The sequence below is a fragment of the Protobothrops mucrosquamatus genome, unplaced genomic scaffold (genome assembly GCF_001527695.2).
Source record: "Protobothrops mucrosquamatus isolate PMUCROS unplaced genomic scaffold, P.Mucros_1.0 scaffold280, whole genome shotgun sequence".
NCBI lineage: Eukaryota > Metazoa > Chordata > Lepidosauria > Squamata > Viperidae > Protobothrops > Protobothrops mucrosquamatus.
Window position 1 is genome coordinate 540122 of NW_015386624.1, and position 14003 is coordinate 554124.

The 14003-nt window shown below is 40.7% G+C and overlaps 1 protein-coding gene across 1 annotated transcript in view; it reads right to left on the reverse strand.

The window, feature by feature from the left end:
* RHEBL1 (RHEB like 1) overlaps positions 1-7160 on the reverse strand; it is a 16029-nt gene extending 8869 nt beyond the window's left edge. The window contains exons 1-2 of the mRNA XM_015814755.1: positions 7109-7160; positions 2681-2752 (exon numbers count right to left, since the gene is read on the reverse strand). Of these exons, the coding sequence (XP_015670241.1) occupies positions 2681-2752; positions 7109-7160 (124 nt within the window). The remainder of the gene's footprint in view (positions 1-2680; positions 2753-7108) is intronic.
* Positions 7161-14003: the final 6843 nt, after the last annotated feature.

The following is a 14003-nucleotide window of genomic DNA, read 5'->3' on the forward strand; positions in this document are numbered from 1 at the left end:
GAGAGAGAGAGAGAGAGAGAGAGAGAGAGAGAGAGAGAGAGAGAGAGAGAGAGAGAGAGAGAGTTTTGCTAATATCTTTTGTTGCTTCACCAGCCAAAGCAATTGTGTTGCGGGTTTTTGTTTGTAAAGGATGGTAAAAATCAGCTAGGTTTAATTGTAGCTGATGTTTCCAAAGTTGGCGAGGCAATTACAACAAATCTTCAGCAGAAACAACATGCCCACTTGTCAGCTGTCAGGATTTATATCGGCAAGGAAGAAGGTCCACATATTGTGGTGACACAGTGAAATGATGGGACAATTGTCTAGCACCTGCAGAGGATGTCCCACTGCATTAAAAATAAGGGGGCTTGAGTGTCATAACCCAGAGTTTGGAGCAGCTACTGTGATGCAACTGGTGTTGTAAACTTAGGTGTAAAGATATTGTTTATAGGAAGCAAAGGAACAAAATCACAATGTGGTCCCTCTGCTCAGTGGGAGAGGCAACTAACAGGATTAAAGAATGCTTTTACTACATCCCCGATGACTTGTAGAAAATGTTCCATTTATGAGATATTATATGAGATATAATATACATACATACAACTCTTTTAACAATTTATTGCTAAATTAGCTGTGCTCCAGTAAAAGCTTTCATTAGTTAAACCTTCCCCTCCCCACGCGTGATCCTTGCCTTAAGCCTCGAGAAACTAACTTAACTATTTCAGAGGACAGAACAACAGATTTATAAGCAAATCTGCCTTACAACCACCTAAATTTGTTCTCTGAATAAAATGGGCGGGAAGGGCAACCCCCAACAAAAACAGGAAAGGACCGGGTGTGCAGGGGAAAAGGTTTGTAGCAAAGCAGGAAATGAGCGCAGAGGTACTACTGAATCTCTGTTAATCAACAGAAAACAAATGCTCAGAGATGTTTCAGGTTTTACGCTCTGCCCCAGACTTAATTTTTTTTCTGATTTTAGTAAAATGTGAGAAATAGCAGATATGTTCTATTCTGAGATATATGCAGCTGTGCTAGAGTCCTATATTTTATAACTAACCTTGTACCTTTCTAGTCTCAGCAAGCAAATTATTTCATAGTTAAAACTGTGTTTAAGTCAACATCTCTGTCATTTTCTGTTCGGTTCTGCTTAAAATTGTTTTGATCCTGGAGGAAAAGAGAATGTTCTTCTTTCCTATGTACTGGACTCTTTAAGAATTTAAACATCTGGAGGATGCAGGGGCTTGGTAGAAGAATAAAAAGGATAGGACTTGTCCTATTTTTCAGTGATCACTACCAAACTGTCCCCAACAGATTAAGAGAATGCATTCCATTGTCATGTACATGAAAGATTAGCTAGTTTTTTATCTCTCTTTTGAAGACATCCTACTTAAGCATGCATTGGCTGCCCTAGGCCACTGAGTTCACTCTGCTTACTTCCAAGTTAATGGATACAGGTCCAGATAGTAATTCCTGCTCAATGAAATAATGTCTGAATGACTAAATGCTGCCCTCCCTTTACACATCCCATCACAGTCTTCCCCAAGTTTCCTTTCCATAGTCCCAGCCACCTGGAAGTCTGAAATCTGTACTCCCAACACCTCTGGAAGGCACCCAGTTATGGAAAGTTACTTTAATAGTAGGAATAACAATTTCCAACTTTAGGAATAGTCATAGAAATAACCTTTGTAATTACAATATTATGTGGCATTCTGAGATAGCTGGGTATTCTTAAGGGAGATTGGAAAGACCCCCCAAAAAATGCATCCCCATAACTCTTAAACATTCTAAACATGTTCTTTGCATTAACTGCATCAAAACGTCATGAACTCGTCATCTGCAGAACCTGCAGCTCTGGAAATTTCTATCATGTGACTATGTAAACTATTACCTGTGAATTGCAAGGTAGAGCAGGAAAATTCCCTGCAAACCATAGAAGGAAGATGTGGTATGAATGGGTAGAGGTGTAAGTGGCTACAGATCCTGGTGCTGAAAAGCCTGGATATATGTAGCATATATAGCTGGAATATAAATTTTGTGCAAGACATAAACAGAGCGTCTCTTGTTTTCTCTTGTCTTGTCTACTACCACTGGTTTTCCTTTCATCTCCACCCATGTGCATTTTCCCCCTTTCCTTTGCCAAATCACTATCCCTTCTCTTATCCCATCTCAGGATGCTGTACTATGTTTTTGGTCTCTGCTGGAAGGAGATCCCACAATCAACTTTATAACTGGGGCATCTTATTTTGTAAACAATTAATTAAACAATTAATTATTAATTCACTGTATATATATTTATTTTGAATCCTGGCTTTCATTTATGAAGAACAGGTGCTGGCAGACACAGATATACATCTGCCAATGCACATGTAAGTGTGCTGGAACCATTTACTGGGAGAAGAAATCTCAAGGATTGGTTTTACCTGGAGATGGCAATTGTAGGTTGACAAGAAAAGGAAGATGTGCATTTCTCCCTATTTATTAACCCTTTGGGGATCGGGGTCATCTTCCTTTCAAAGCAAACACAATGCTAACATGAATATCCTTTTTTTATACTTGCCAATACAGCTTTCCTTGGCATGGAATTGAGGTTACGTAAGCCAACCTTATTACTAATCAAGCACTTCCTGTCCCTAATATATATTTCTTCCTAGTAAGGAAGAGAAAGATACATATAATAAAAGCACAGCAATAGCATACTTACTGCTTTCCACAGTGGGGTCATAGCATTCCAGAAATTCCCCATCAATGAACTGGTGAGCAAGAGATGTCTTACCTGAAGAGGAAAGATGGCAAAAAAATATAAATACTGCTGTGGGGATTTATTAGTGATGAAGAATACAATTTAAAGCAACAGAAAACATTCATATTATCCTGATCACAGCAATGAAAACTGCCCTGTTCACGGTAACAGGATAAAACTGCAATGATTAAGATTAACATACCCAAAAGGGAGAATTAAATAAAACATTGTTTACATTCCATACAAGATTTGAGGGTGTGCCACAAACAGGATTTATAAAAAAATCTCTCTACTAGAAGCACGTTCTCTCTGCACCCTACAACTTTTGAATTTCATGACTTTCTGGTCCCATTGTTTAAAATCAGAATTATGAAGGAGTGAGGACAGGAATAAACACAATTCTACCTATTAAATGATACAAACTGTCTGCCTCTGATAAAATGGGCTCCGAGAGGGTTGAACTAATGACTGATCTGGAATTACTGCGAATATCTGAGTGACAGCAGACTTCTAATTACCATTGTTTAAACCAGGGGTGTCAAACTGCCGGCCTACTGGCCGGATGCATCATGCCAAAATTGTGCCCATCCCATTGCCGGCAATGGGAAAAAAGTCTCGACACATCACGTCGCAAGTTTGACACCCGTGGTTTAAACTAATATATTCCTTCTCTCAGGCCTAAGTTATACTACTAGAATACAATACTTTGGACAACTAATAGCAGATCTGCAGCCAAACTTCTGGGTTTTTCTCATTTCTGATACTCTAAATTTAAAGCTTCCCATTGTTTATCTTATTAAACATGTACACCACCCATCTCCCAAAGATTCCGATATCTCCCAATGATAACTGATTAACACCCTCCTCTCTAATTTCTCTTGGGAAGCACTGAACTATCCTGTCATATCATGAATTATATTTGGAATTTCCATTTTAGAATATTTAACATCAAAATAAGTACGAAGGATACGTTGAAGAGTTTTGAGAGATACTTGGCTACATTTTCAATATTGATTGCTCCTTGGTAATAGATAAGTACTGTACTCTACAGTGCTGCATATCAGTATTGTATTTGAATATACACAAGCAGCCTGTGCTGCTCTTTCTTTCTTTCTCTGGAAAATTAGTTTTGGACACACCATAGTTGAATACAGGTAGATCAGGTTTATATAGCATGCTAAATCCAAATCCTAGGTTAATAAATACAACTGCTGAATTCACTATATGGTATTATTAGATTTTTATCAGGCATTTATTCCTTTATAAGTAACCCAAAGCAACAAACATTCCTAATACGCCTTCCTTCTCCTATTGTCCCCACAACAATCCTGTGAGGTGAGGTGGGTTGAATTGAGAGAATATGGCTGGCCCAAATTACCCAGCCAGGCTTTCATGCCTAAATTCAGTCTCCTGGTTTCTCTTACCACAATAACCTAGTTCACACAAGACCACAGCTAGGATCTGATATTAAACCACAAACTACTTAAACTTGCTTTATCCTCAGCTAGCAAATCCACCAAACAAAATAGCTCATGTTCTACCTAAATAAGGGTATAATGGTGAAGATCCAAGGTCTGTTCATGAATTGTCATGAACCAGGATTTAAAAAAAAACAACATTAGCAACAAAGGACACGTGCAATACATAATTCATAAGTCTCCAGGCTATATTTATAGTTAAGGATGAGGAAGAAAGCCAATCCCAATATTACTTCCTCAGTGCCACTCTAGGGTGCAAGAACAAGCCCTTCAGTGCTTTTGGATTTGATTTAGAGGTCTGCAGAAGCCATAGGAGCATGAACTTATTTGTGACTCACTAAACAGCCCTATCTGTTTGGACAGCCACTAAGGGAATGTTTCCAGGAAAGGAGAATGGAGACTTTTCTACTCCCACTCATTCCAATGCCCCTCTTCCCAGTCAGATCAGAAGCACTCCATACTCCTAACAGCTGATCCCAGTTTTGCTATCCATCACTGTAATTTAGCCAACAGTTTCCAGCTGTAGATACCAAGAGTCCATTAGGAGAATACAAGTATATTTTGCAAAGCTTAGTCACACTTAGCCAAGGAACTGTTTAGGAAGATTCACAACAACTGAATTTAGAATGTTATTCTTGGCATCCTATTTCTCTACCATATTAAGCTACTTGGCTCAGATGTACATCTTAGTGTGAAGCATGTACAAAATACAAAGAAATCACAGTATTCAATTTCTGGTTAACATACCAAGCTTAGTATTTATATTATAAGCTTTCTTTTAGGATATCAGTACATCATTTTAGATCTTTACACTCTACAGCAAGCTAGGATGCTGTACTGTTGCATTTTTTTCAGATGCAGTGAAGATTAATGAGGTGCCTAAAATTTGAGAATAAGTATAGTAATGTTAAAAAGAATTGAGATTTTAAATATTTGTTCAGGTATGAACATTATTGAATTATTTGAACCAGATATTGTCTTCCAGACTGATCTTATTTCACAGGACTATTTTAGGGGTGGGGTAGGGGTACGCTGTGTTCCTGTAGGAAAGATGACATAGAAATACAATAGTTGATGTATACTGATTCCATCAATCTCTGCTTATATACATTAGCAAAAACAGTCCTAATGACAGCATTACTCAGAAAGATATGGGCCAATGAACAATTAAATCAGTTTGTAACTCAAATTCTTAGTCCAAATTCTTAGTCCAACAGTTCTGGTATATCTCAATCCCCATTCTGATCTGTTCAAACAAGGCACAGATGGTTGATTAATCAACTAAGTGTAGACATTACAGCTCAATATACACATCACTTTTCAACAGGGTCTATAACATATAGACATCCATTAGGTGCAGGAGGGGCAAAAATCTCCATTTTTTTCAAACACCTTTTCATACAGAAGTACCCAGATGAATCTTTCACATAATTACTTAAAAAGAAGGGGAAAAAAGGCTGTTGCAAATTTAATCCAAGGAAACAAATGATTTCACTATCCAGACACCCATGAATAACCTTTGCCCTCTGCTCATTTCCTCCCACGGCATATGGATTAATAGAAAACACAGCCCGGGTGACTCCTTGCATTTCTCTTCAGGGGAAGAGGAGATCAGATGGGTTGGGAATTGGGTAGGCACAAATAGCTCCCTGAGGACAAACTAGTAAAGGTCAGGAAATAGCTGCCCACTACTTACAAGTTTTGCCTACTCATGTGCTACTAAGGCTAAACCTTGGCCCGAAGAGCAGAAAATCTATCTCCAGAGACTGTTTAAAAATAAGTTGTTCACTAATAAGAGCAGCACTGGATGCAAGCATGTGCATTGTTCAGACAGATTCCTCCCAATTAATCCCATTCCCTCCCACAAAGACTATCTATTCTAAGGGTTGCTCCCAAGAATGCAAAGCAAGGCAAACGGTGGCTTTGTCAGGAACCTTTCACACGCCTCCCCTGTTTTTTCATCAGGCAATTTTCCACCTTTTAACAACTGATCTGCACAACCACCTTGCGAAGGCAGCAGAGAGATAAATTATCTATGTACAAAGTTCAAGCCCAGGAAGCTCAAAGACAGGAAATCCACAAAGCAAGGGAGCATAGCCTATGATACCTAAACCTAGACCACTCTTAAAAGTCCAAGGGCATTATTTCATCTAAGAGCTCTATTGCCTACTTGACCAGACCTTTCCACGAATACTTTCGAGTATAATTCCGGGCAATTTAGAAGAGTCAAGTATCAGGGTTTTACCCGATTTAGGCTGCAAATCTCTGGACCACCTCTGAAAAGCAAAGAGCACGCCCTATTGTTGCGGTCAAAATAATATGGATGCTCTAATATCAATAGTACTCTTGTTACTCCTTGCAACCGGACCTCTTTGCAGCTCAACACTACATTAAGACCGCTCCTAAGTCATTGCATCCGGGTCCGAGGGTTGCCTCCGGCTTAGCATCTTCTGCGACTTCACACGCGCAGCCACTTGGCTCTTTCACGCCCTGCCACCGCCCAGCAACCGGGGCAACTAAGGTGGGAATCTCCCTGGCGTTCTGGCGCTCGCTCGCCCGCCCGCCTCCCCTCCCTCCCTCGCCTGCAAACTCCCGCCGCTCCGCCAGGCAACACCCGCCAGACGCCTCGCGAGTTCGCCCTCCAGACACGGTCCGCTCAGCAACGGCGCAAACCCGCCGCCCCTCCCTCGGTCCCCCCTTCGCTGCTCTCCTCCCAGCCCTCGCTTCGGCACGTGCCCAGCCCGCCCGGCTCCCGGCTCACTTTGTTCCCCGCCGAACTTCCAACTCCCGCCCACGCCCGGCTCTCGAGGCACCGCTCGTAGGAGAGCAGCCGCCCGGCACCTCTTGCCACGTGGTGCCTCCCGCGGACAGCCCCCTCCGCTTTCCTCCGGCCGGGCAGAGCGCTACTCACCGACCGAGCGGTATCCCAGGATCACGACCTTTCGGTAGCGCACGAACGGCATTGCCCAGCAGCGGCTCCAAGGCCAACCGAGCGCGGGGGGGAGAAGGGTAGTAGTAAAGGGGAGGGGGAGAGGAAAGGGTGGGTTACCGCAAGGCGGGCGGGCCGAGCGATAAAGAGCCCGCCCGAGTAGAGCCGGGGACGCCGCAACTACAAACGCCCACGTGACCAAAACACTGGCCTAGAGCCGGCGCTTGTGATTGGCCCGGGGCAGAGAGGCGCGTGCGCCTTGAGGACTTCTCCGTTCCATTCATGAAAAGTACGAGCGGCTAGAATGGAGCGCGTGGGTTCCAAACATACAACTGAGCGTAAGCGCGCGCCCTGGGCGCCCGGCCGCCCTTTATTTTGCTTCTCGGGCGGAGGAAAAAAGCATCGGGAGGTGCTTTCGCTAAGCTTTGGCTCGTCGCGTGGCTTCGATTACGGTAGCGCGCGCACGTGTCCTGCTTGGGCGTGAACATCGCCGAGCCGTTTGTGAAATTTAATTCCCGAATAAAAATGCATAGCGACTTTCTTTCGGCCATGTGCTCGCGATTCTCCCCGATTGTCCTTTTGTGGCTTAGCACGCCGACCCGCTCCCCCAGCTCTTGGAACCTCTCAATAGCAAATCGAATCTATAAAAACCATGTATGCCAAATGAGTTAATTCTAAAATACTAAGGATTTGAATGGGAGACGAAAGCGCTGCCTGAAATCTAGCTCTTCGGTTCACGTGCATAAAAAATCAGATCGTTCTAAAGCAGCAACACCCTTCCCTTGTGTATCAGCGCAGATCAAGAAGTCGGGAAAATGCGGGGACCTGCTTGAGCGAGCTTCCCAGTTGTTTTCAAGAGCGCTCGTGGCTTCTTTTTGCCGACAGTATCCTAAGAATGCAGCCAGCTTTTAAACCTTCAATGCTCGTAGGGGGGAAACTGCCATTCATTAGGTTAGATCATTGGCTATTTATTGCTGCATTAGCTGCGTTTAACGATGCATTAAACCGCGATGTGGTTTCTTTGTTTTTGGCATAGTACGATGATGTGTGAAGCAGGTCATTATGGCTACTTCAACAAGCCATGTTTTAAAATTCTGCTGTAGCAAAAAATAATCGGTTCCAAGACTATAGAAGATTCTACTGTGGACATTTTGAGGCAAAGTTAATTTTCCTCCATTCAGCTGTGGTCCCTCTATAAACCTACCATGTCTGTGTGTTGGCCTCCCCATTTCAACCCCAAATCTTTGAGACTATCTGAAACAAGGGCCTTTTTATCAGCATGATTTGCTTTCAAATAAATATGCCAGAACGGACTAATCATATATACGTGTAGGGAGCAAATATACATACACACCCATATAGTATTAAATGTTTTTGTTCATTAAAGTAGCAAATACTATAAAAGGAGATCAGATATGAATGTGCAACAAAGACATCCTCAAATTTTTACAGACTTTCAGGAGAATTGCTTTGCTTAGTGTAAGAATTTTAGATAGTATTGAAGAGAAGTGCTTTTAAATGCATATATTACTCAGATGCTGCTAATAGTAATTTAAGCTGATTTACATTGTTAGGAGGAATGACTTGACTTACTGAAAACCAATTTAGAATTTTTAATCAAATATGTTGCTAAATATATTGAGTAGTGAAAGGGTTTATAGTCACAAGTTAATACCTGTCTATAAAATCCTCTATCTTCCTCTTTGTTGTTCTGAGCTAGAACATCTTTATTTGACTTAAAAAAGGAACAAAGGTTGGAAGAAAAATCAGATTATATTTTACTTTTCCAAACTTTTGGAATAAGCTTTCAGTAAAATTTGAGATGGTAATTTCTTATTAGGAGTGGTACTACCCTGTTAAGTATTCAAACACTAACAAAATTGTATCCATTAAACATGTAAACTCCAACAGCCCAACTATCAACCCTAGCTACTAATATTCAAACACATCTCAATGTTAATTCCTAATTAGGTTATCGTAATTGAAAGGCATCAAAATATTGTTTTAAAGATGGCATGTCTAATGCTTTTTAAAAAATTGTTTCATTTCTCTAAATCTAGCACTGATGATGTTATCTAGTTTGAATAATGAAATGTCAAAACAAGCAAGCTCAGAGAGCACTAAGGACCCTTCATAGTTTTTTAATGTATAAAAGTTCCTTTTAGTCTATGAAACCTAGTGGTAGGAAACTGAATAGATTTGAAATTAATAGTTTAGGAAGAACAGCCCTTTTAAATGTTTGAAGCAACACTAGTGAAAGATGTCGTTTTTGACCTATATGCTTTTTGGTTGTGTTAAACCATTAAGTACATACATATGTACACATGCTATCCTATCTTTTCTTTTGTCTATCTGAGTCAAATAATTCTGGGGAGTATAACTAGGTATATAACTCCTAGGAATACAACTACATATTAAAAAAAATTAAAAGTACAGTAAAGGACACCATAGTAGATTAAAAATAATTATCCACTCCACTAGGAAAGTGCAAAACACACAAAACCAGGTTCCCCAGAACATCCCATCCTCAAAACCTTAAAAAAGAGCCAGTTTTTAAAGATTTTCTGAAAGGTCAGCAGACTCAGGGCCCATGAAAATCTTGGAGGTGGGGGACTGGGGTGTAGTTTCACAACATGTCTCAAGTAAATGAATCCACTCACTTTAGCCAAATGATAGTCCAGACTCCCGAAGAATCTGAGCAGCTCTCTGTATAAAACAAACAGAAATACAACAAGACGAAAACACAATAAAAGAAATAAACTAGGGAAATAGTAAGATAGCGGTTCTAAAGATTATTTCAACTTAGTGAGTAACCAAGATCTTTATGTACCCCAGGCAGAAATGCAAGTGAAACTACCCTGATGCTATTAAAATGTAATCAAGGTATCTATCTTCTATTGATATGCAAAAGCTTGCATTTTGGACATTTCCCCTATTTAAAGATAGAGGGCCCTCTGATAAGCTGTGAGATAGCTTAATGCTAGGTTTTCCCATTTGGCTAAAAAGAAGAAAAGTCAGGGGTAAGTTATCCTTTTTGTAATACCTGCCTTAAAGCAAATTAAGGCATAATGTTTCCTCCAAGTAATGAAGAAGGAGATAGCATTACCATTGAGTATTGTGGGGTTTTATTCAGTCTGGAGCCCTCTGTATACCTGGAATTTCAATTTGCATAATCTTATCAACCCTGTGAATAGCGTTGGGTTCAAGGAAGATGGCTGCATATCACTTCTGTCCTGTGATATACTGTGCTTAATGATGAAGTAACCACAAAAGTGTAGTCAATGTTTTAAAGTGGCTACCAAACTTAACTCTAGGATACTGTCTTTTCATTCATGCTGAACACAGCTTCTCAAACTTTAACACAAGAGCTTCATTTATTTATATTAGTGCGAAACATTGGTATATTGTTTCCTGTTGAAGGTCTAACATTCAAAATGTTTAAACTCGAAATTATTAAGGTACATAACATTCAAAACAATATAATTCTGTATTCCAGATAGAAAGAACTGTAAAACAGAATAAAAGCAGCAGAAGGAAAGCTAAAAAAAATATCCCAGCATTGTATTAAATTATTATCAAAAGGCTCTGGAGAAGAAACCATCGGAGGGAGGGGAAGAATCCCAAGATCAGGGGAGGGAGGAGGCTGCTAGTAAATGTTCTACATGCAAAGAGCTACTCATTCTGGGTTGACTCAGACATTCATGAAACACTTGCCACTTTAAAAAGTCCCTCATAGATGGCCTTGCCCTGGTTTTGTGTAACAACAACAAAGGCAACAGATGGAAGCGGTAGCAGTTGTGTCATTGGAACCATAATGACAATCACAACAGCAACAGATGTGATATCCGGAAAAGAAACAATATTACGACTTCTGGAGCAATGTCTGCTAGCTGAGTCTTTGAAGAAACAGCTTTCCTATTTATTTTTTTTTGGCCAGGATTATAATTCTGCTGTTCACGATGTTGGGAATATCCTTTGCAAATATTAACATATCATCATTTCTAAACATGTTTTTAACAACAAAAACTAACCCAAGTTTTTTTTCCTCCCAATTGTGGGGTCCTTGGTACTCTCTGAACTTGGTGGTTTTCTTGCAGACATTTCATTACCAAACTAATTTGGGTAATGAAGTGTCTGCAAGAAAGCAACAGAGCTCAGAGAGCACCAATAACCCCACAGTTCAACCTTGAGCTACAAATGTTCTCTTATGTTGATTTCTCCCAATTAAACACAACATATTTGCTCCATTATTTGGCTAGAGCACCAGAGGGCAGCAAAAGATACACAATCAGAAATTGTCCCATTTTACTGGAATTCTCATCTTTAGGAAGACAAGAATCTAACAGCTAGACCTGCAAGGCTCCAAGAGTATTACTCCAATATTTTTGGTGGACATTAAATTGGAGAAGTCTTCTTTAAACTTACATTGAATAGCTGCTAAGCATATTAGAAACCCTAATTGAGTGGAAGAGAACACCTGCTTTACTCTTTCATTTAAGTCAGTGGGGCTTAATATAATTTAGTATCATATTAAACAAGTGTTTTTATGGGTTTTCACCTTTGCACTTTGACCTTCTTAGATCAATATTTTACCGTGCATGTAATCCTGGATCTTTAATTCAATATTTTTACTCATAGTTAACTCAATCCAATTTACGCAGTGCAGGCTGGGTTTGCACAAACCCCTTAAATTATAATGTTGTGGGCACATTAGATATTTAATTGTGTGTCATGAACACAATTATAATGCCCTTCCCCTTTTGCATCTGGCAGAAACATGCTTTGCAACATTTTTTCCCCCTCAACTGTCTCTCTTTCATTTCCTGAAAGTAGACCAGGAAATAGATTTTATATTTTTAACTAGGGTAAATAAGTAAATCTGGAAGTGGCTAGGACAGTGGTTCTCAACCTTTTTAATGCCGCGACCCCAACCGGTCGTAAGTCAAGGACTAAACCGGTCGTAAGTCGAGGACTAAACAGGTCGTAAGTTGAGGACTACCCAACCGGTCGTAAGTCGAGGACTTTCCCTGCCCGGGAGCGCCGCGCATGTGTGGTTCCGCCCCCTGCGCCGGCCTAGGCGTAGTTGGCAAGCGGCAGAGACGGAGCAGGCCGACCACCAGCTGGCCCAGCCCAAGGGAATGTAAGGCACCCGCCGGAAAAGGGGGAAAAAATGGCAGACAAAAAAAATGGCAGACAAAAAAATGGCGGACAGCCTTGCTTGGCGACCCCCATGAAATGGTCGATCGACCCCAAATGGAGAACCACTGGGCTAGGATATCCACTAGCCTGGCTGCCTCCAGTGTTTGGCAGATTTCTTATTCATGCCAAGTAATGCCAGACTAAAGTAGAGGTATCATGTGAATGTGCCATGGATGAGAGCATTCTTACCTTCCTGTCAGTGTATCTTGTTTAAGGTGTTTATCTTAATTGCAGCTTACTTACTGTGATGTATATGAGATGTTGCTGTGAATTCATTTAGCTTTTGTCAGTATCTTCTATGAAAAAAAGCTAACTGTAAGCAGCATGCCACTCTCCTCAGTTTGAGATATACAATGATTGGACTACATGAAGTCCTTCTGAAGTGAGGGGGTTGCAATGACCAACAGTCAGGAATAAGGGAATTGTGGTTCAAGAACATCTGGACCACTGTTTTACTAACCTGCAATATTTATTCATTTAAATGACGTTTCAGACTGGGCTTTTTTCCCCATTATTGTATTTACATCAATATAGCATCTTGGCAGAAGTTACAACTGCCTGTTTCTGTTTTCCTGGAGTGAGAAACCTCGAAGATCCTGAATCCCAACTCCCAGCAGCCCTAGTCACTATAACAAATGGCCATTGGTTCCAAAAGTTATGGTTCAGCTATGCCCAGGAGCTGTTTTTTCCATCCCTGCTGTGTTTGGTGAATCATGGAACTGACCTCTAGGATTTGACTGGTGAACAGAGACATAGCCCTTGCTACAGAGTGCAGCTGGATTATAAACAATAAAGCACTTCTGATAAAAGTATGGCGCATTACAGGGTACAAAATAAAGCAAATTTAGATGTCCTGAAGCTTTAATCCACTTCCATCGGTCAATATTCGCGTGCTGGAATTCTGTCTCTATACTTCATCTGTATTTAACACCTAGCTAAATTGATCTATAATCAGCCAATGATTTTCCTATAAAAACTGGATTCTGATCCAGTCTGGTGGTTACTATAGATGGGGAACAGGCTGTATAAGCAAGCCGGTCCTGGAAGATTAAAGGAGCAGATGGAATACCCTTGTTAGGCCTCCACATTATTTCCATCTTTCTAATCCCATGTGCTAGGGACAGGCAGTTCCCAAAGCTCTCAAAGGCAACACAAAGGGAATTGAGCCAGCTGCATCACAACATCATCCCACCCTTTGCTGCAAATGAGGGGGAATCAATAAAGCTCTCTCCCAGCTCTCTTATACAGACAAGGGTGTGGGTGCCGAATTGTACTTCTTTCAGGACTCTGGATTCCTGGAGTCACAAAACATTTGACATCCTTCTGTCTATGCAAAAACATGGATTTGAACCCTCGGCGGCCTATCCACTTCCATTTGTTTTTTGTTTAACTGTAACATACAGTCTACCTGGGAATGTCTGGGAATTCATTTAGCTTTGAATTGCTCGAAACAAGCAGAGAAATATGGTAAAAAGAGTAGGCTCTCACTGTTATCTTGTTAGAATTTTTCCTCCTCCTCCTCCTCCTCCTCACAAAAATTTATTATCTGCCTATTTATGCAATCTGAATGTTTATGTAAAAAATGAGAGCTCTTCACTTCATGTATTAATCCAGTCAGTGAGGACTACATAAACATATCCACTTTCTACCACCATCTCCAGGCACAGAGGAAAATAAT